This window comes from Tachysurus fulvidraco, chromosome 18, assembly GCF_022655615.1.
Source record: "Tachysurus fulvidraco isolate hzauxx_2018 chromosome 18, HZAU_PFXX_2.0, whole genome shotgun sequence".
In the NCBI taxonomy this organism is placed as follows: domain Eukaryota; kingdom Metazoa; phylum Chordata; class Actinopteri; order Siluriformes; family Bagridae; genus Tachysurus; species Tachysurus fulvidraco.
The window spans coordinates 8,973,423-8,994,374 of NC_062535.1; the positions used below are offsets into that span (position 1 = coordinate 8,973,423).

At 37.0% G+C, this 20,952-nt stretch overlaps 2 protein-coding genes across 2 annotated transcripts in view; both read right to left on the bottom strand.

The window, feature by feature from the left end:
• LOC113648887 (vang-like protein 1) overlaps window positions 1-3,053 on the bottom strand; it is a 54,624-nt gene extending 51,571 nt beyond the window's left edge. The window contains exon 1 of the mRNA XM_027156405.2: window positions 2,864-3,053. The gene's annotated coding sequence lies outside the window, so the exon portion shown is untranslated. The remainder of the gene's footprint in view (window positions 1-2,863) is intronic.
• Window positions 3,054-15,672: 12,619 nt separating this feature from the next.
• Window positions 15,673-19,046, bottom strand: LOC113649022 (helix-loop-helix protein 2-like). The gene is made up of 2 exons (XM_027156584.2): window positions 18,481-19,046; window positions 15,673-16,959 (listed from the first exon to the last, which is right to left on the bottom strand). Exon 2 carries the CDS (start codon window positions 16,890-16,892, stop codon window positions 16,521-16,523), a length of 372 nt encoding a protein of 123 aa, XP_027012385.1. The 5' UTR covers window positions 16,893-16,959; window positions 18,481-19,046; the 3' UTR covers window positions 15,673-16,520.
• Between the last annotated feature and the right edge of the window lie 1,906 nt (window positions 19,047-20,952).

Consider the following 20,952-nt stretch of genomic DNA (forward strand, 5'->3'; position numbering starts at 1 on the left):
TGTTTCCTGCCTGATAACAATATAGATTTTGGAATAATAAACCGAGCCAAAACATGAGAGCTGGAGTGAGTGCGAGTATTAAGCAGTGTTTCGTGTCTCAAGATAAAAAAATGCTTGCAACTTGCAATAATGTCCCATGTATTACATCATAACTAAGGGGAAAACCTGGGCAAACGTGGGAAAAGCTAGCCTAGTGTTTTATATATATATTGCATTGTAAATCGGTTTCCTCTGAGAACTTCTTATGACTGCACAATTTTCGGACTTCTTAAAAGGAAAGGGATTAGAATGGTTCAGCGCACAGCACTGAAAAACAGGTGAGATCTACACACACGTTTCCGTGTGGGAGGCGGGAAAGAGGTGCTTTCAAATCCCATGTGAACCCCAGCCTTAATAATCACATGCTTTTACTGCTGTCAGATTCACAGCTCACAGAAAGAAAAAAAAATCTTCCATAATTGACGGTGTTGCATTATTCATTGAATGGCAGGGAGAAAACCTTCTACTGAAGAGAGAAGCGTTTAATCTTTCCTGCTCTCTCTTTCTCCCTCTCTTTTCGATACTAGGATGAGTTTTACCACAAAAGAGAACATCGGTGTTCTGCGTTCTCTCGACAATACGGATCCTTTTCAGAGCGGAAAAGTGACAAGCTGTCTGCTACGATGCACAAGGTGGTTGTTAAAGAGAAAAGAGATAAATGCAAGATTGACTGGAGGAAAAATATCCCACGTGTAGAGAATCATCTTTATTCGCTCAAGCATGTCTGGAAGCAAAAAAAAAAAAAACCCACTGCTAGAAGGCATCACAGTCAACATGTCCTGAGAGACTCGATCGCTGCTTAGCTGTACACACGTGGAGAGTACCATGGGAATCGGGTCGCATCCCTGGTGTGCTACGTGCCTTGTTTTTCAAAATTTTAATACTATTATTACTCGCAACTCACAACGAGGTGTGCGTTGATAAAACAATAAATAAATAAAAAAAAACAATGTTGTAGTGATGTAACCTGATGGAAAGCCATTGCAATGAACATTTTCCAATCACAGCATTTTAATCAGCATTTATCCAACAATGAGGCAAAAAATTTAATTATGATATGTAAAATCAATGTGTCATGGTGAAGATGATCTTGCTCAAATGTTTGCCTCGGACGTCTACGGTTGGGGTTTCATTCTTGCCTCCACCTTGTGTGTGCAGACTTTGCATGTTCTCCCTGTACTTTGGGGTTTTCCTCCAGCTACTCCGGGTTCCTCCCGGAGTCCAAACACATGCTCTGTAGGTTGACTGGCATCTCTAAATTGCCCCTAGTGTGTGAATAAGTATGTGATTGTTCTCTGTGATAGGTTTACAAGCTCTAGGTTTATATTCTCCAGGTTCCCTATGACCCTGTGGAATGTACGTGGTGCATAAAATATATTGTCCCCGTTCCCACGTTTCCCAATTCCCCACTCGTGATTCAAGTCCTACGTGTAATTTTTTTACCATTTAAGCGATCGTTAATCACCTGCTAGAGACAATCTACTGGTGTCAGGAGCAACGTTAACATATGGTTAGAAAAAGGGGTTCCTCATGGGTTCTTCGAATGGTTAAAGGTTCTCACAAACGAATAAAAATCCATTCTCTTTCAGTTTCTCAGACAAGATAAAGGAATTAAATTTGTTGTATCTAAGTAAGTACTTTTTTTCTCAGCAAGCTTTCAAAATAAGATAGATAGTAAAATAAAGAACAGACTAGATAAAGAAGAAGTCACTTCAGAACTAGACAAACTGTTTTTTTTCCTTTGGGACTTTGGGGCATTTTTGGCAGCTTTCTCACCAACAAAAATCTCAAAATATTGTCATTATATAAAACATTGTGTCTAAAGATTTCACCTCACGTCTGTGTGTGTGTGTGTGTGTGTGTGTGTGTGTGTGTGTGTGTGTGTGTGTGTGTGAGAGAGAGAGAGAGAGAGAGAGAGAGAGAGAGAGAGAGAGAGAGAGAGAGAGAGAATGTGTGTGTGTGTGAGAGAGAGAGAGAGAGAGAGAGAGAGAGAGTATTAGTGTGTGTGTGTGTGTGTGTGTGTGTGTGTGTGTGTGTGTGTGTTTTTCTGCCAACTCCATGTTCTACCTGTAGCCTTTTAAATCAATGGCTGGTCGCAGCAGGAAACTCCGTGGTCTCCTCAAGGCCTCCAGAAACCGAGTTAGAAAAGCGCGCACACACCTCTGGACTAACCAACACGGGTGTAAATAAAATAGAGGGGTAAAAGACAGAAATATGGAACCATACAACTGTCCCTGGTGCCTGAGGCTCTGAGCTAAAGACCAAGAGGGCGACGTCAACCTTCTCCAGCAGTGACAACACCTATTAGCGACATGAGAAGCTAACACGGCTAATATCTTATATAAATATATATCTATATATACGTCTTTTATATGTAACTCTAATGTTTTATAAATATTAATAAACGTTATTTCTGCAGCTATAACGTCTGAAAAGTCAGTGACAGTTTGTAAACTTGCTCTTAAGTCGTTTTTTTTTCCTTTATTGTAAATCAATCTTTTATAGCAAGCTAGAAATCGTCCATTTATATAGCTATAAATAATAAACACCGACTTTATTATGTTTTGTGAATGATTACACGATGGCTAGCTGGTGCTCGAGTGAACAAGGGTGGTGGGGGGGGAAGGATACCGGAATTCTGTACGGTTATTAAAGTAAAGCAAAGACGCAGAGCTGGGAGTGAAAAAGAAGGTGATTAGCGAGTGAAAGGTTTGTTTTAAAGCAGAAAGCAGACGCAGATTCGCTTTGCTAAGCTACCTAACCGCCCGTTGCTGTGTTACCGGGCGTGCACGCGCTCTGTGAACGAGCCACAAAACCCACTCACCTTTACCGAAGCGTGGCATTCCGAAGCGTGCGGTTTTTCTACGCCGTATAGAGACGATATCAGTGTGTAAGTAATCCGCCAGGTACAGCTAGGCACTAAGTCCAGCCCGGTTTGGGAAGCCCAGGTTGTGGAATGGTCTCTGCACATGAGAAAGAGCAGTGTAGAAGTGAGAGGAAGGTGTAATACCTCGGTCACACGCTAGGGGCACTAACAGCGTTCATTACCGTGTTATAACGCGTCATAACGCTAATTGAGTCTACTGGATTCAACGCACGTGATATTTCATACTGTGTCCATGGAAGGGATAAAAACAGAATAGACTTTAGATTCATTCTATAGTGAATTTATAATGACATAACTCTGATGCTCTAATGTTTTTGTATAGAAGTTTATTTTTTTTCAATAAGTCTTTGTCTACTATGCATACGTTTGCATACTTAAAGTAAAACAAAAATGTAGTCTTCTGATGCTCCTATTTCCTCAGGGTTCTCCAGTCATGTGTCTGCCAGACGTGTGTGTGTGTGTGTGTGTGTGTGTGTGTGTGTGTGTGTGTGTGTGTGTGTGTGTGTGTGTGTGTGTGTGTTTGTGTTTGTGTGTGTGCGTGCATGGTGTCCTGTGACTGGTGTCCCATCCTGAGTGTATTCCTAACTCAAACCCAGCATTCTAAGGAAAGGCTTCAGATCCACTGAGACACTGACTAGGATTGGGTGAAGATGATCTCAACTGATTTAATTAATACAGACGTTTACAGAAATTTTACTATTTTTAATGTTTTGGGAAATTCTTCTGTAACATAAATCTTTTTAAATAGAAATAGGAATGAACTTGTAATGTTTCATGAATGCAAAAAAAAACCTTTTATTGGAATATAAACCTAAATTTAAGTTATTATACGTGTCACCATTTTCAAAGGATACGAATGTCTCAAGAGAGGCAACAAAATAAGGCAATATTCTTCAATCAAACTTGCAAAAATAATAATTCTGAGATCATATTTGACGTTTTTAAAGTTGTGTTTTTCCCCTCAGACACAATAGTATACTACTTGTACTTATATCATTGTTTTTAATGAAAACATCAGATTAAATATGTAAACCCTCTTTCATGGGGTCTTAGCATTGTAGTATTGATTTTCCTCACCCAGATGCTATTAAAAAACAACATTTCATTCAGGACTATCTCTTTGTTCCCCAGTGGTTATAGCATATAGTTTGAATCTATTGCTTCAGATGAAATAAAAAAAAAACAAAAAAAAAACATGATGGCCCCAACAATATTATCGGCCTATAAAAAATGGAATGTAAATTATTTTTATCTCATAGGATCTCTTGAGAAGTTTATAGACCTACCTGTCTGCTTTTCTGTCTGCTTGAAAAGCCCCAAAGGCATTTCAATGCTGATTTGAGATTAGATAGATAGATAGATAGATAGATAGATAGATAGATAGATAGATAGATAGATAGATAGATAGATAGATAGATAGATAGATAGATAGATAGAACTTTATTGTCATTACATAATACAAGTACACAGCGAAATTCAGTTTGGAATCTACCAGAAGTGCAAAGAGTAGCAATTGTGCAAATAGACAAGTGCAGATAAATATGTAAACATATGTACAGCATGTAATATATATAGGTATATATGTAAGCATATGTACAGTGTGTAATATATATATGGGTATATATATGTAAACATATGTATAGTGAATAAATATAAAGGCTTTAGCAGTGCAGAGATGTGCAGACACTGTTGTAAGGGACAACAAGTAGAAGGTACTAACAAGTAGAAGGTACAATAAAGTATATATAGAAACACATAGATAAAATAGCGCAGATGTATGTAAGGCACAATATGTGGAAAGAATAAGTAGTATAAAAAATACAATATGTAATTTGTACATTGTATGTATAATTGTACTGTTATATACAGTTTTATTATTATTATTATTATTATTATTATTATTATTATTATTATTATTATTATTATTATTATTATTATTATTATTGACTTTGGAAATGAAAAAATGTTCAGATGAGGAATCTCTACATTTTTGATCAGATGCCATTGCTGTTTTGGATCCTAAACAGAGTTCATTCTGCTTCCCATGGACCCCCTGGTGTGTTATTTATTGCCAGGGATTAAATCGGGGTGAAGCTGTGTCAGTGGTTTTGTGGAGTGGATGGCACTTCTTTGGAGACCTGTCCTGTCCCACATTCTACAGCCCCCCTCCTGTATGCATGTTATTTATGACTGGGTATTAGCAGAGGTTGGGGTCATACTGAGTTTGTGACCTATGACATTTCCTTTCTTTAACCCTCGAGGGATACACAAACATGACGTGCCATTCGAATTAACCTCCACTGAGTTAATCAGTTTGCTTTCTTTACGAGAGTACGAGTAATGAAGACGTTGGATGATAATTGAGGTGAAGCTGTTATAGCACATAAGCTCCCTGACCTTGCTTCGTCTGTGGCCTTTTGTAGCTTTGTCACACAAACTGCTTTGTACACGTGTCTTCAGTAAAAAGACAGACACAGAAATACCTTTCACTGATCACAGCTTGCAGAAAAAATAATTGGTGCCACCCTGCCCACTCCCCAGGACTTGTACGATACAAGAATCATAAACTGGGCAAAAAAAAATCACTACTGACCCTTCACACCCTGGACACAACCTCTTTCAGCTCCTCCCTTCTGGAATGCGCTACAGAGCTTTGTTTACCAAAACCGCCAGACACAGGAACAGTTTATTTCCCCAGGCACCAGGCAATCACCCCGATTAACAACTCACAATAATTATATTCCCTGCTTCATATATATAAGTTCTGCATTATCAGAACTCTCACTCATTACATCATCCGTATACTTTACACAATACTGCTGCTGTATATTGTACAAAATCATAATATTACACAATACTGTTATATGCACTACCATGCACTTCTCACACTTTATGTGCATAACTGATCTGTCATATATTCTTTATTTATATTTAATACTCATACTATCTATATAGTATCTCATCGACTGTATTGTCTCGTATAGTCAGTTTTGTCTTGTCTTGTCTGTTTTGTCTTGTCTTTTACAGTCCAAGCTAAATGTATAGTGTTATTTATATTTGTACTTTTCAGTCACAAACAACACACTTGTCCAATAAAGATTTTTTTTTCATTATCAGGAAAGACTGCCCCCTTATGGCAAACTGTATGTATTACACACTTCTTTTTTTTATCAGCTATTGCACATAAACTATGCAGTGTAATTATCATGAATGACCTATTCATCAACATTTTGTTTTAAACAATTATAAAAAAAAAAAAAAACAGGCAACCAGATATATATAAAGTAATGTGTAAACTAGGTTATGACGTCAAGTCATATAATGACAGTTAGTGGCCTATAGAGGGCACTGCAACTTCACAGAACATATCTACTCACAGTATAGGAAATCAAATTATAATCAAATGTCATACACCTTATTGTAGATTCAGACATACAAGAAAAAGTGTGTATTTTATGAAGAACCTATGTAGACTTTCTATGCAAGCCTTTCCTTTCCTCACGTGTAATAAATCAAAGCTCCTGGAGTTTAAAGCTCAAACAAGAAATTTTTTTTATCTGTCATTTTATTAACAGTATTAAAAGTACAGGAATGAAAAGACAAAACCTTAGGTTACAAAAATGGTGCACTAGTGGATGGCAATGGAAATATAAAATAACTTAAAAATGGTGTTGCACCTTACCAGAAGACAGACAATAACTAAATGCTGTCTAAATTATATCTATATATAGATCTCTCTCTCTCTCTCTCTCTCTCTCTCTCTCTCTCTCTCTCTCTCTCTCTCTCTCTCTCTCTCTATTATTATTATTATTATTATTATTATTATTATTATTGTTGTTGTTGTTGTTGTTGTTGTTGTTGTTGTTTTAATTACTTTAAAGGGTGATAATAATAATAAAATAGAATCTATAAAACTTCCTTTCTTCTTGATTCTTCTGTGATATTTTCCACAGACAACCATTTGATGCAGTCTCAGGTCTCATTTCCAAGTTCTTAGTGTGTAATATACATGTTTTATTATTATAAAATATTACATTTTATTCCTTTATATATAGTTATTAACCATTTTACTGTTAGACTAACCATTTCCACAGAATAAGAATTTGTGAATTGAACTGAAGTCATTTGAAAAAATACAAGCTTCATATCAGCTTCATCTTCTCATTCGGATTTATTGTCAATATTGTTACGAATACGAAGAATATGAAGGCTGTAAATATGAACTGCACTTAAATCCTGGAAACGCTGTAGTCAGAAACCGTTGCAGTGAATCATGCAGTGGAAATGATTGAATAGCAGAGTGCAGACAAAGTTTACTTCTCCATGGCTAGAGTTTTATCCACAGCTGGATAGAGATGTTTTTCAGCATAATGCACCAACACACAAGTCACGTATCATTCCTGTATCATTCCAGTAAGTCTGCTTTGCTTTAGTGGCCTGCACAATCCCCTAATCTCAACCTTATCTAAAATCATTGTGATGACATAAAATGACCTGCTTACTGCAAAACAGCTGTCCAATATCAAATAATATTCTAATAATATTTTACTAATAAGAAATATCCAATCTAATATGTATTTGTATGCATGCTTATGCCTTATTATTATATAATTATGATTGATTATTTTATTTCTGACAAATTTCTAGTTAAAAACCATATGTAGTTGCTCATGTATTAGAGAATGTTATATTTACATCTTGCCCTGTGACAATCACATGTTGGTTGCATGGATTTACTACTAAAACTTACAAATAACAAATTTCACATGGTCAATTTAGAGCAAGAAATAAGCAGAATAAACCTCAATAAAGTCAATGACTCCAGCAAGGTTATGTGGTAGACTAGTGGTTGAGGTGTTGGGCTACCTATCGTACGTTTCTATCCCAGGTCTTCCAAGCTGCCACTGTTGGGCTCCTGAGCAAGGCCCTTTACCGTCAGTTGCTCTGTTGTATAAAATAATAAATAACTATAGTAAATATAACAAGGTAGGTCTATTAGTGTTACAGTATTTTACACACTGGATTTTCACACTGCACTTTCTCAACATAGTGTTTAGTCATGTGGTGGTCTGCTGTTTTCATGCTAAACTATTTTATCATCATATTTTCAATTCATAACAAATAGTGCTGTTTTATTCATTTTGGCATGAAGGTTAAAATAAGGGTCCTTTATTTTAAAGGAACTCTGAAACATATAGAAGATATACATAATATAGTGCATGTTCATTTATTCATTCGTCTGCTGCAACAACATTATGCCAGCCAGGATCACTGTGGATTTAGAGCCTACCCTTGGAACACTGGGTGTGAGAGGTGAACACACCATGTACACACAATCAAACACTCGCTCACATTGAGGCGACTCAGCACAGCCAGTCAACCTACTATGTTTTTAAAAGGTTGCAGAAAAACCTGGAGGAAACCTAAACAAACATGTGGAAATAAAGTAAAACATTAACCTAAGCTCAGGGTCGAATTGGGGACCATCAAGCTGTGAGTTCTCAATGGTACTTGCTAACGTAGAATTTGTAGTTCCCTAAACTGTTGTCACAAATTTTATACATAACTTACAATTGTTAGAACATCTCTGTGTGCTGTAGCATTACAATCTTCATGCACTGGATCTACGAAGCCCAATCTCGTCCCAGCACGACAATTACCCTTTGCACAAAGCTAGCGCCAAGAAGATCATCTTGTGGCAAATTTTTGAGTGGAAATACTTGAGTATTCTGCACAGATCCCTAACCTCAACCCCAACAAACACTTTTGGGATGAACTAAAAAAACACTGACTGCACCCTATAACATCTCAGTCCACATCAGTGTCTGACCTCACTAAGGTTCCTGTGGTTGAATAAAAAATCCTCTCAGCCACGCTCCGAAATCTAGCAGAAAAAGCTTTCGCAAAACTGTTGAGCTCATACTAATATAATATAAACAGGGAACTAAATCTGGAATGAGATTAACATCTGTGTACATCTGTGATGGTTGTGTCCACAAACTTTTGGTGGACAAACATGTTAATTAGAATGTAGATGTAGAATGTATTGAATGCATTTTCAGCAGTATTTGCACTCCCCCAACTACTTTCAATTGCACAGTTTAAATTCTTGCTCTACCTGGTAATCTCCTTGAGTCACGTGCATTAAACAGGGTCTACAGGTTCGCGTCACGCGCGTCTCTGATTAGGGAGCACTGTCCGCGCGCAGATGGCCCCTATTCAGCGCCTCTGACGTCATGGCATTCATCAGCACGCGGTAGATGAATGACTCCCTGCCTGAGGACACGAGACTTATGAGTTTAGGGATCGCAGGTTTACAAAAGGCCACGTGCAATTAAGAGGCAGTGGGAAGAAATTACAGGCCACACATATGCACCGATTATTGGGTCAGGGCTTTTTTTTTTAGACTGCACTCTTGGTTGTAAATGTCGCCTAAATAGTTATAGAATTGCTTTCATGCAGATAAATCTCACATCAAGTGTTGTTTAGTTTATTTATTGCTCCTATAATGCCATAAATAACAGTGATCGATGCACGGGTGTCGAATGGAGTAGCAGTTGTGTAGCATGCTTTGAGCATCGAAATTTTTAAAAAATGATCCCAAATTTGTCTTATTATTATGTCCACGTGCACATAAAGTAACAGATTTAATAATTTTTTTAGCTGCTGTGAGTGTTTACCAATTCTACCTTCAATTCTAGAACAAACGGATAGAGTTTAGCTTTCAAAGTGATACACATGACGTATAAAAAGGAGCATAATTATTTCTGATTAAAGTCTAAAATGAACACTACAACACTTTTTAGACAATAAGGAACAATATGGATCAGAATTATTATTATTTTTTTTTTTGTGGATTCTGAAAATGTATCTCCTGTTCATTCTCGCCTGTGGATTGATTCGTCCTGTATATATCATTTGCATGCAGAATGTAGAGTCTCCATTCAAGGTGCATTTATTTTTCCACTTGCTTAGCAGAAATAAAAGGTATAATAGATTGATAGTCCATGGAGCGAGGAGGAGATTTCAAAAATGGCCGAGAGTAAATTAAAACTCCACGCTGAATTGTTAACGTGGCGTGTATTTGGTGTGTGAGTGTTAATACATGCATGGGTCCAGTGTGTACAGATGGTCTGAGCGTGAGCCTGAATAAGGCCGAGTCTATCCGGCCTCTCTCAATATGCGAGTTAATGAGAACAGACTGACTTTCTTTTTTTCCCCCCTCTACATTCCCTTTCTTCTCTCTCTCCTCTCTCTCTGTCTTCCTCTCACCCCTCTCAATCTATTTCCATCTGTTTGGAGACAAAGGGCTATGAGCCAGCTCCAGCCTGGGTCCCTGCTGGTGAAGTAGGCAGGCATAATGTGGTCCATCCCGGGGGCCACATTTCAACACATGGATCTGCCTTTGTGTCTTGCTGCTTGTATGGCACACACCGCACACACGTACGAACTCGCGCTCAACAGCAACACACCTCTGATGGCTATGAAGAGCAAGAGAAAAGGAAAAGGAAGGGTGTGTGTGTGTGTGTGGGGGGGGGGTTGAAGCATTGAAGACTGAGCTCACTTATAATGAAGGTGCACAGACAGGAGAACGACATCTCACCCCCCTTTGCTCCAAGATGCTTTTTCCAGACCTGTGGACATATGGCTGCTTGTTGTCATGTTTTCTCCTCTAGCCAGAAGACAAGACGCTCCCCATAGGAACAAAGGGGAAATGTGTCTATTGGCCCATTTCAGGTTTTTGCACAAGTCCACCTGAATGAACAGAGAGTGCGTGGCTCCCAAAAAAGAGACAATGGTGATTATGGCTGTGGGTCCGTCTGTACACTTTCTGACATATGGTCACTTGTAGGCCTTTGCCATTACATAATCCATGGTGAAAAGAGGTGCAATATGGCTCTTTCTCACACACATACACACTCACATTGGCCACACTGGCAGATTGCTACTGCCCACAGCAGGGCTACAGCTGGCAGGAGCTTTGGGTTGGAATACACACAGAAGATGAGAAGGAATGGAAGGAATAGATGTATGACTAGCCATACGTAGCCAAATGAGGAAGCAGAGGAGGAAAGCATTAACGGTTAAAAGCAGAAACATGTTTGAGTGCTGATTGATTACTGTAATCAAAAGCAGATGAGAAGTTATATATCAGTATAGACATTGCTTAATCATTATTCATGCTGTAAACACATTTTATTTTAATTACACAGTCTATTATTCCTTATTACTGGATTTTGGGCATCCAGCAATAAGGAAACACTATATATAAAAAAAACCTGAGATATTACAAATCGTTTCTTGTTGTATGGGGCTAGACCTCGGACGGGATAAGCGTTTCAGCCATTCGTCTCTTGTATAGTAGCTTACAAAGGAAGAATTAGAGATTTTTTTATTTAATTTTTATTTTTACCTTTTAGCTCAAAATGCGTTTTAATGATTAATGCTACAGGATTTAAGAATTTGAAATGCCAGCCTGATCTGATAGGAAAATGCTAGTGCTGAGTTCTTCTCTACTGTGAGGTCAATACAAATTAAGAGAGAATTCAGTTCTGTATCACAAACAATATAATGCACATTAAGTATTATGCCTAAATAAATAATACTAGCACCAGTGCAGTCTGGGACACAAGTACTATCTTGAGTATTTAAATCTGAGGATATAAAAATCTTCACATATCTAATAGCGACAGATTTAGTTAGCTATCTAAACCATTGGATAGAAAACTTTACTAACACTTCTGGTCACTTCCATTGTGTGTATTTATAAGACTTGATTTGTGTATTCTATGTACTTTGTTATCTAAACTGTGCCATTTGTTCACACATTGGCCATTAGATATAGGGGTAGCACAGGAACTAAAAGCATAAATCATCCGATACATCTGAAATTAAAATCTTCAAGCAGGACACAGAAAACATCATTATGTTGTCTATGATAAGCTCTCTAGCTAAAAATTGTGCTAGCACCAATAAAAATAGCACAATGAGGATAGATAAATGAGTGAATGACTATTTATACTTGCTTTTCAGTAGATTACAAGACAAGGAATGTCTGTTCAGCAGGTAAAACGCTTCGACTCCTTCATCCGTTTCTCTCATTATTGTATTATATTGACTTTCTGTTTCCTGTTTGGTTTATTTATCTTCTAACACTCTTACACCTTCTCTCCTCTGATTGCCTGTCTGTCACCATCTAACTCCTCAGACCTTTCTTGTGTCTCAGGATGGGTGCAGGATGACATTTGACATATCTGAGCTGACATATGAAGTATGAGTAAAAATATCCTGCCACATCAAACCCGAACCCCCTGAATTACTATAACAGGATTGTCAGGATAACTCACAGAAACCTTGTGACATCATATTATTCTGTATTTCTTTCACCCCTGACTCAGTAATTATGTTTGATCTTTTAATTTAAACAGAAAATCACTGAAAACCTTTAAGCACCCTTAATTTGAAATCTCAAGTAGATAGGCAAAGTCGATATTCCTGCTTTTTTCCGCAGTCCTTTCAAATGTTTAATTCACCCCAACACACCATGACTCTGACTATCTAGAAAAAAACCCTCAAAATCTATTTTTGTTTACAGCTAAAGTTGTTCAGCTAAAAAAGAAAGAAATACAGTGGCACATGGATGATTAACTCCTTTAAGACCTTTCAGTTTTGTAGCCATAACTACCCTGTTAAAAGCATGTAAAGCCCTGGATTACCAGAGAAACTCTCAAATTCTCTCTGGTGGCCTTGTGTATGTGTGCCTAAGTGAATCAGTGTGTGTGTGTGTGTGTGTGTGTGTGTGTGTGTGTGTGTGTGTGTGTGTGTGTGTGTGTGTGTGTGTGTGTGTGTGTGTGTGTGTGTGTGTGTTAGTCAGTGTATTAACACACAAGAAAGCTGTAAACAAATATTGGCTTTTGCCCATTGCTCATACTGTATATGATTTTGTTACATACAATTATTAAACAATAACTACAACGTTGCTTGCTGTATGCAAAATACATCCAAACTACAACACAACCACTTCAATTAAAACATTCAGCTTTATCTTAATCCAGATTTATTCACTAGTCCCTAGTGCTAGTCCATCCTTATCCATGGGACCATCAACATGACAGATCCTAAATGATGCTTGTCTTTTACATTTTGTTACTAATTTCTTATTACAGCATACACCTCAACAGAATCCTTATAACATTAATTATGCCCTGTTGACTATCTGCACCTTCAGACCTTTAGAGCTCAGTGGAATTAAACAGCTTCGGCGTGCACAGCACATTTTTATGTAACGACTTCAACTTTTCTGGAAACTTTTCTTGCCAATGGAAAGTTGACATCATTCAATTGATTTCACCTGCTACATGTTCTGCAGCACTTTGTTTGTATGAGTGATAGGAAATTTCATCTCCTCTCTCTCCCCTCTCTTTCTCTCTCTCCCTCTCTCTGTCTACTTTCTCTCTCTCTTATTTATTTTTGTGGAGACTTTGTCAGCTACACGTATATGTTATACACTTATTCTGTACACAACTTTCCCTCACTTTGATTTTAGTGACTCAAAAGACCTCTCAGCACTGTGGGATTTCTAGGCAGGTCTGTATTGTAATTGCCTGAATTTAACACCATTAAACACCTAAGAAGTTTTATTAAAGGTTTGAGAGCACTTTCCAACTATGTTCCTTTAGGATCTAGGATCCTCTACAGTATGTTCCTCCTAACTAGGTTCCTCTTCAGGAACTGTTTTATCCCAGTCAGAGCTATGGTGGATCCAGAGCCAATCCCAGGACATTGGGGAGAAAGGCAGGAGACCTTGGCCCAGATGGGACATTCAGAACTATGGGTAATTTAACAATCGGTCCGACTGCATGGTTTTGGACGGTGGAAGAAAACCAGAAAACCCAAAACAGCTCCACAAAATGTCTGAAAGCTTTACCTGGAAGAGGATATACGTAATTATCTGCTTAGAGTGTATTTCTGGACACGTGATGACAATCTGACAAGGCAAAGGCAAACTGACTGTAGGTTCTTATACCGTTGCATTTCGAAAAGGTCCTTAAACCCTTAAAATCACTGGACCAATTTCTTAATTTAAGCTTAGCTCCTTAAAGGACAAGACAAAAGACTGATTGTAATTTTGTAGAGAGAATAACAGCTTTTATATGTAGAGCATTCCATTTAAATGAAGCCAACAAGCCCTTTCAATATTGATCACAAAAATGTTTGTTTAATTTAAGCAAACTTCTCGATACAGAAACAGAAGTTCTGTCACTTTAAAACCTGCATCCCTCACACCATGGTGGTCACACCACCAGGTTTACATGTGAGTTGCATAACCTGCATCAAATATTTATCAAACATTTTTCATATTAGCAAAAGAGAAAAAAACACTCAGAAGATACCCTGATGCTGTCAGTCAGTGACGTCAGTTTATTTCTCTAGCTTCTAAAATGTCAATTTAATTCATAGAAACATTTAGAAATCTTTTAACAGGATGGATGATACAGGACTCTTTCATACATATAAATTTCCATCTTTCACTCTGTGTGTGTGTGTGTGTGTGTGTGTGTGTGTGTGTGTGTGTGTGTGTGTGTGTGTGTGTGTGTGTGTGTGTGTGTGTGTGTGTGTGTTTCCCACGGGAGGTGCCAGACGGCCAGTAATTTGGTTGTCTTGGCTCGTCTGGAGTAACACCTGCCCCCTCTCTGGGGAAATGGCCTTTCAGCCAAGAGGGAGGAAGACAAGGAGCATACACTTGCAGGGTAAAAAAAATTAATAATAAAATAAAGTCACACTACGAAGCTAAATCTCGATGACGGACCATTTCCATTCCATGTTGATGTTTTGTGGAAGTGAACATATGAGGTTCGGAAGAGAAACCAGAAAGCAGTCTAAAGGCTGTAACATTAACCAGAGCTGATAAATGATTTCTCCAGAGACTGAAATAAAATGAATTACAAATAAATTAATAAATTGACCTAGAATTGTTGAATATCTTTACTCATATTTTTCGGATCAAGGTGCTCCAGCAAAATGTGTCAGCTGACACACATGGCACACACTCCATGGGGTGATCTCTCTCTCTCTCTTTCTCTTTCTCTCTCTCTCTCTCTCTCTCTCTCTCTCTCTCTCTCTCTCTCTCTCTCTCAAACACGAAAAGGACAGACATTTTGCAATTTATCTTATTGTTGTTTTATTTAAAAAAAAAACAAAAACACCCCACCAGTAAAATATGAAAAAATGTCTTTGTTAAAAACCAGCTGTCACAGCAATTCTACTACAAAATATGTGCATAAAGCAATAAGGGCAAGACCCTGAAAGGACAAGAATTCTTTGGATAGCAGATATGTTTTTCCCCCTTATAAAATAACATATTGTATTATAATGAGCAGGCCTACAGAAATCAAACATTTCAAACTGTGACACTTAAAACACAAAGACTTGAGATGTTATCCTATATTTGGTCGTAATCAAGAGGTCATTAACTCTCACTAAGTCATTATAATCACATCAACCATAAGGGGAATTACTGCTGGAAAATGTATTACAATAACACGTGTTTGATTATTATTATGATTTTTTTTTTTACATTTTACTTTTTTATTTTTTTTAGCTGAGATAGCAGCCTTAAGAATTTAACATCAAGCTACTTCGGAGTTGAAGAACTCAGATTTACTAGGGAAAAAAATATTTTCTTTTTTCAGAGTAGCCTAATCTATATTTTTTCCATCACAAAACATATCAAGTATAAAGAAACACCAAAAAGTGCAGTCATATCTTTAAAAATAAAAATAAAAATAAAAAGCAAATAAATAAATAACTGTGTGTGTATGTGGGTGTGTGTGTGTGGGGGGGGTTTGCTGTGTGTGTATTTGTACAAATTTGAACGTCACAGTCTAACACATATGGTAACGTCGTTTACGCGATAGACTACATTACAAACACCCAGTAATATTTGTACAATATTAAAATAACCAAAATAATAAACAAATATACCAAACAAAGTACTCGATTAATTTGGAAAAAAATAAATAAATTTGCAAATAAATAAATAAATAAATAAATAAATAAATAAATAAATAAATAAATAAATAAATAAATAAATAGACTGTTCTAAGTGGCACTTATGCGTACTTTGTTTTTGATTTATTTTTCCCTCAATAAGAAACGACGTGTTAGATGTACGAGGCAGTTTCTCGGCATTCAGTCTAGTTTCTGTTCAATCTCAGTGCAACTGGTGGTCTACAGCCTGCTCTCTCCGCTTGTCCACACTGTTGTAAGCTTATTCAAGTGATTTTAAAGTCCCTTTCGGCGTTATTGCATCTCTATTTGGACGTCTAGCCTACAGCAGGGACCGCAGTCTGTTTTTTAAATGGCGCACGACTCTTGGAGCACTCACCATGTTTAAAGGGGCATTATAGCGGCTCTACGTTCAAATAAAACCTTCAAAAAAGTAGTCAGCCTAATACCTAAAGTCTGTCTAACACTTTGCCGATTAGTTATCGAGTAACCAGGTAAGTTTACCCAGCCTATATGAAGAAAACAATTCATCTCAATATTTATTTTTTTTTCCATTTTTTTTTTGAAAATGTGTCCATTCTCCAGACTAAACGTCCAGTACATGATTCAGATAGGAGATGTAACAAATAGCCAGTCTGAGGATCTCGATCTTGGAGAGCTTCTTGTCAGGTGGAAGTGTGGGCAGGAGCTTCCTCAGCTCACCGAACGCCACGTTAAAAGCCTCGACACGGATGCGCTCTCGAGTCGCGTGCGCCGAGCGGTACTTGGCTGTTGCGCGTCTGCGCCGTCGCTTTTCCTCGCGGGTGAGCGGTTGCTGTGTGAGAGCTTTGGCTTTCCCTTCAGCGTCCGTGTTCATCTCCTCGGACATGCAACCAGCCTTCATATCACTTAACACACTTTCGGCGTCCGAGTGGCTCCATGGCAGCTCGGGATCCGTCTGATCTGGGCTCAGCATCATTTTCACCCCTTTTTGTGTTGCTGTGAGTTTTACAGGGAAGATTTAGCAGACCTGAACTTTTCAGTACCTGAAAGGAAACATGCAATAGATAGTATTATAATTGTTATAAGTAGTGGACTAACTCAAAGCAAAGCAGGTTAACTTGTCTTAATGTTTTCTTTATTTAATACATAGTACAATGCGCTATGTGAAATATTCATAGATTTAAAGGCAAAGTGTTTCTAGTATTTAAAACGTTTTTTTGGTTGTTGTTGTTTTTTTTTGGAAAACTTTTTGTCCTGTTTTGTATTAACAGGAAAACTCCACAATACTTGTTGCACATGTTTTGAAACAAAACATATATAAATTTTCATTAAAACATTATTTTTCTCATTTTTATAACTTTTGCGCACTTAGAGATGAAGAAATTAGAAAGAAATGTGGAAAGATTTCTATAAAAAATCACAGCATATTTCATTGGATGCAAACGACTTCATTGGATGTTTAAGAGTTTGTAAACTCTCTTTTGATTCATCTGAAGAATAAACGAAAAGTCATATATTCTATTTTGATTTCTCATTAATCTTGAAACTACATAAACTAAAGTTTTTTTTGTGTTTTTCTTTTTTGCATCTTTATTGACAGGAATATAAATGTCATATAAAGAAATCTTAATAACCATTATAATAAACATAGAAGTCATAAGTATGTAAAGTAATATTCTTTATAAGTAAAGAAATAAATAAAGAAAATGAAGATTTACATCTTATAATTCTAAATTTGTTCCATTTACTGAAATAAATATCTAGTGTTTTTAAAGTGTCCTTATTTTAATCCTAAAAGTTTCCATAGAAACTAAATTAAATGAACTTCAGATGATGTTTTTTTTAATGCATGCATAATTATGTATATACGTATTGTTCAGGACTAAACGAAGTCATTGCAAATATGATAATTTTGCAGTCTTATTCCGTAATTAAAATCATCCATCTGTCACGTTATAACACTTGGCGCGTGCTGCGTGACAGGACAAAACGGAACCGGAATAATAAAGAGGTTCAAAAGGTTAACATCTGTTGTAGGAACTTTGGGTTTCTATCAGCGTTAATGTTCCTCGCTAACAAACCCTACTTGCAATGATATATATATTTTAACGTAAAAAAGATGCCCTAAAATATGCACGTTTTTCCAAATTGTAAATGTGTTGCATGTTGCATGAAATTTTTGTAATTTATTATTATTATTTTAATTATTATTATTATTATTATTATTATTATTATTATTATTATTATTATTATTATTTTAAATGTTTAATGCTGTTTATATATATATATATATATATATATATATATATATATATATATATATATACATAAATTCAACCTTATTTTATTTGAAATGTTTAATGCTGTTTATTATATATATATATATATATATATATATATATATATATATATATATATATATATATATATATATATATATATATATTATATAATATATACTATATATATATACACACACATTTTATTTTAAAAATTCAACCTGCAAGAAAATGTTTACCGAAACCTAGAATTTATGCTGAAAACATAACTCTAGTTTAACCAACCGTAATATGCTGACAGGTCCAAAAAAAGTCCTGATGGCCTTGAAGTCCTCTCTCCAACTCTTTCTGCTACTCGTGTGTCTTTCCGTGGCTTTTTTCATGCAACATCCTCCTTGCAAATCACTTCGTTTACTCACGAATCAATCATTAATCAGCTGCCAGAGCTGCAAAACTATCTTTAATCTATGTTAGATCTGTATCTTTGCAGTCTAGTTTAGTGTAAATAAACCAGTCAGATTATTTTTCCGGAGTAATCGACTTTGACTGTGGAATAGAAATAAAAAAAAAAAAATTCGTGACGTCTCGTGACCCCCGGCTTCAGACAATAGAGATGGCAGTGGAGATAAGATGATGGGGAAAGTGCAGAAATGCCTTATCTCCTGGACGAGATGGCGATCACAAGCACCAAATGCCAACAGAGTAAACAATCCTCGAATCGAAAATCATTTCAGCTGAATACTGGCTTCCTTTCTAGGTTATTTGACCAGTGCGCTTTCGGGTCCGCTTATGGAGAAAAAACAGATACCGGCGCGTAAGAGCGCAATAAAAATACTACTTCCTAGTGAAACGCTGTCCCGATTGACGGGGAGATGGAATATATTTGTGGGGCGGTATTGTCTAACACCGCCCCTTCTCCACCACACCTCCCTCACTTCTCCACCCCCTCTCTCTCTCCATCTCTTCCTCTACCCCTCTTTCCCTCTCACCCCCGAAGGGTCCATACACAAGGATGCTGAGCGTGAAGCAAAAATAAATAAATAAATAAAATCTTGTAGCATGTCTCGGAATAGTCAGTTGCTCATTATTCACTGAGGAAAAACTGTAAAAGTCAATACAAGAAAAATACAAATGCAGATTTTTGAAGTTCTGGGATGTTGGATGTTAAGTCGCTTATTGCGCATTGCGCTTCTTGGACATCATATTCTGCTTATTGAAGAAGATTTGCTTATCTAGTAAACTCTACAATTCCTTTTTTTTTAACCTTTTACCTAAAACATTGCTTAAAACGTGTCCACGTGTCCAGCTGAAAAATATTTAATAAAGGTACCATCTCAGTACAAAGACAGGTACAGCTTAGTACTTTTTTACTACTTACCTATTAATCATATTAAACAAATATCAGCTTTAATATTAGCAAATATCTAACAACATCAGAGTACAACAAATTAAAATGTATTGCATCTGGGTTGGATATTGTCACTACTGGAATTATATTTAACACATAAATCTTGGTAGACTTTAAAAAACAATGTTTAAATTAGTTGTCTATACTTATTAAATTAAAAACTCATTTCTGTCAATCAATTTTGGAATTTTGGTATAGATAAATTATACAAAACAAAATGGTTCATTGACACTGTGTATGTATCTGATGGCCCGACTGAAGTTTAGGTTGGAATGAAGTTTGGTACCTAGCCTTGCAAAGTATGGATACAAAAGCAATTTTCTGTATTTTCTAGATTAAAACAATTACTACAAGGATAATTGGTTTAAATGAGATGAGACATAAAGGGAAAAAATGAAACTGAGTGTAGAGATCACAAGAAAGTTGACTTTACAGCTGTTGGTGGAGTCAACTCATGTCCGTACATAGATTTTTATGCATTTCCTCACAAAATAATTTTATATAAAAGCAGGGATTGTACAAAATAGATTTGTCAATGTGTAATAAAGTGTTTTCTACAGTAATTCTTTCAATATTCTAGACCAAACCCAATGTTCAACAAAGCAATATCCCAAACCCCAGCTGCAAACAAAACTAGACTTCTTAGATTTAAAAAAAATTTGTTCCATTCTCTACTTCTCTACTTTTCGTACTCAAATCTTTTCACATCACTGCATCAGTGATTCTTGTGTATGCTTGGCATCCAAAGAGCAGCCTGGCATCAGTTGGATCTGTATTGTGACCCTGGTGTTACCCTGCCTCTGCTGCATATCCCACCCAGGGAGAGCAGTAGGTCTAGGTCATGGATGTGCAAGTGTATTCATGTGCCGTTGGTGGTGGTGGTCAGGGAGTGTGTCGTGGCGACCGACCGTGCCTAACGAGCTGATTAAAACGATGAGGGAGGCTCCACTGAGGCATCGTGGCCCAGAGCCACTGCATGGGGAGTGACTGTCTCTATGTTTGTTGGTGTGTGTACTCGTCTGGGGTGAGGGTTAGTAAAGGCTTCTTTGCAATAGAGAGAATAAGGGAGAATGGAGAGGTTTAGGCCGGAGGGCTGATGAGCTCGCTTCAGAGTGGTGGACAGACGGATGAATAGGAAGGAGGGAGCGGGTGATTGATGGACAAGTCACCTTAAGCCCTAAGTCAAGAAAGATGTGACATGGAGAGACTTTGAGGGGGATGCTGAGAATGTATGCGTGTGTGTGTTGGTGGTAGTATCGGAGACCTGTCAGAAGAGAGGAAGAATGCTACACTGACAGGGAACACACATGGGGTCACTCTAATTGTGTAGTGTCAGTAGGGGCATGCAG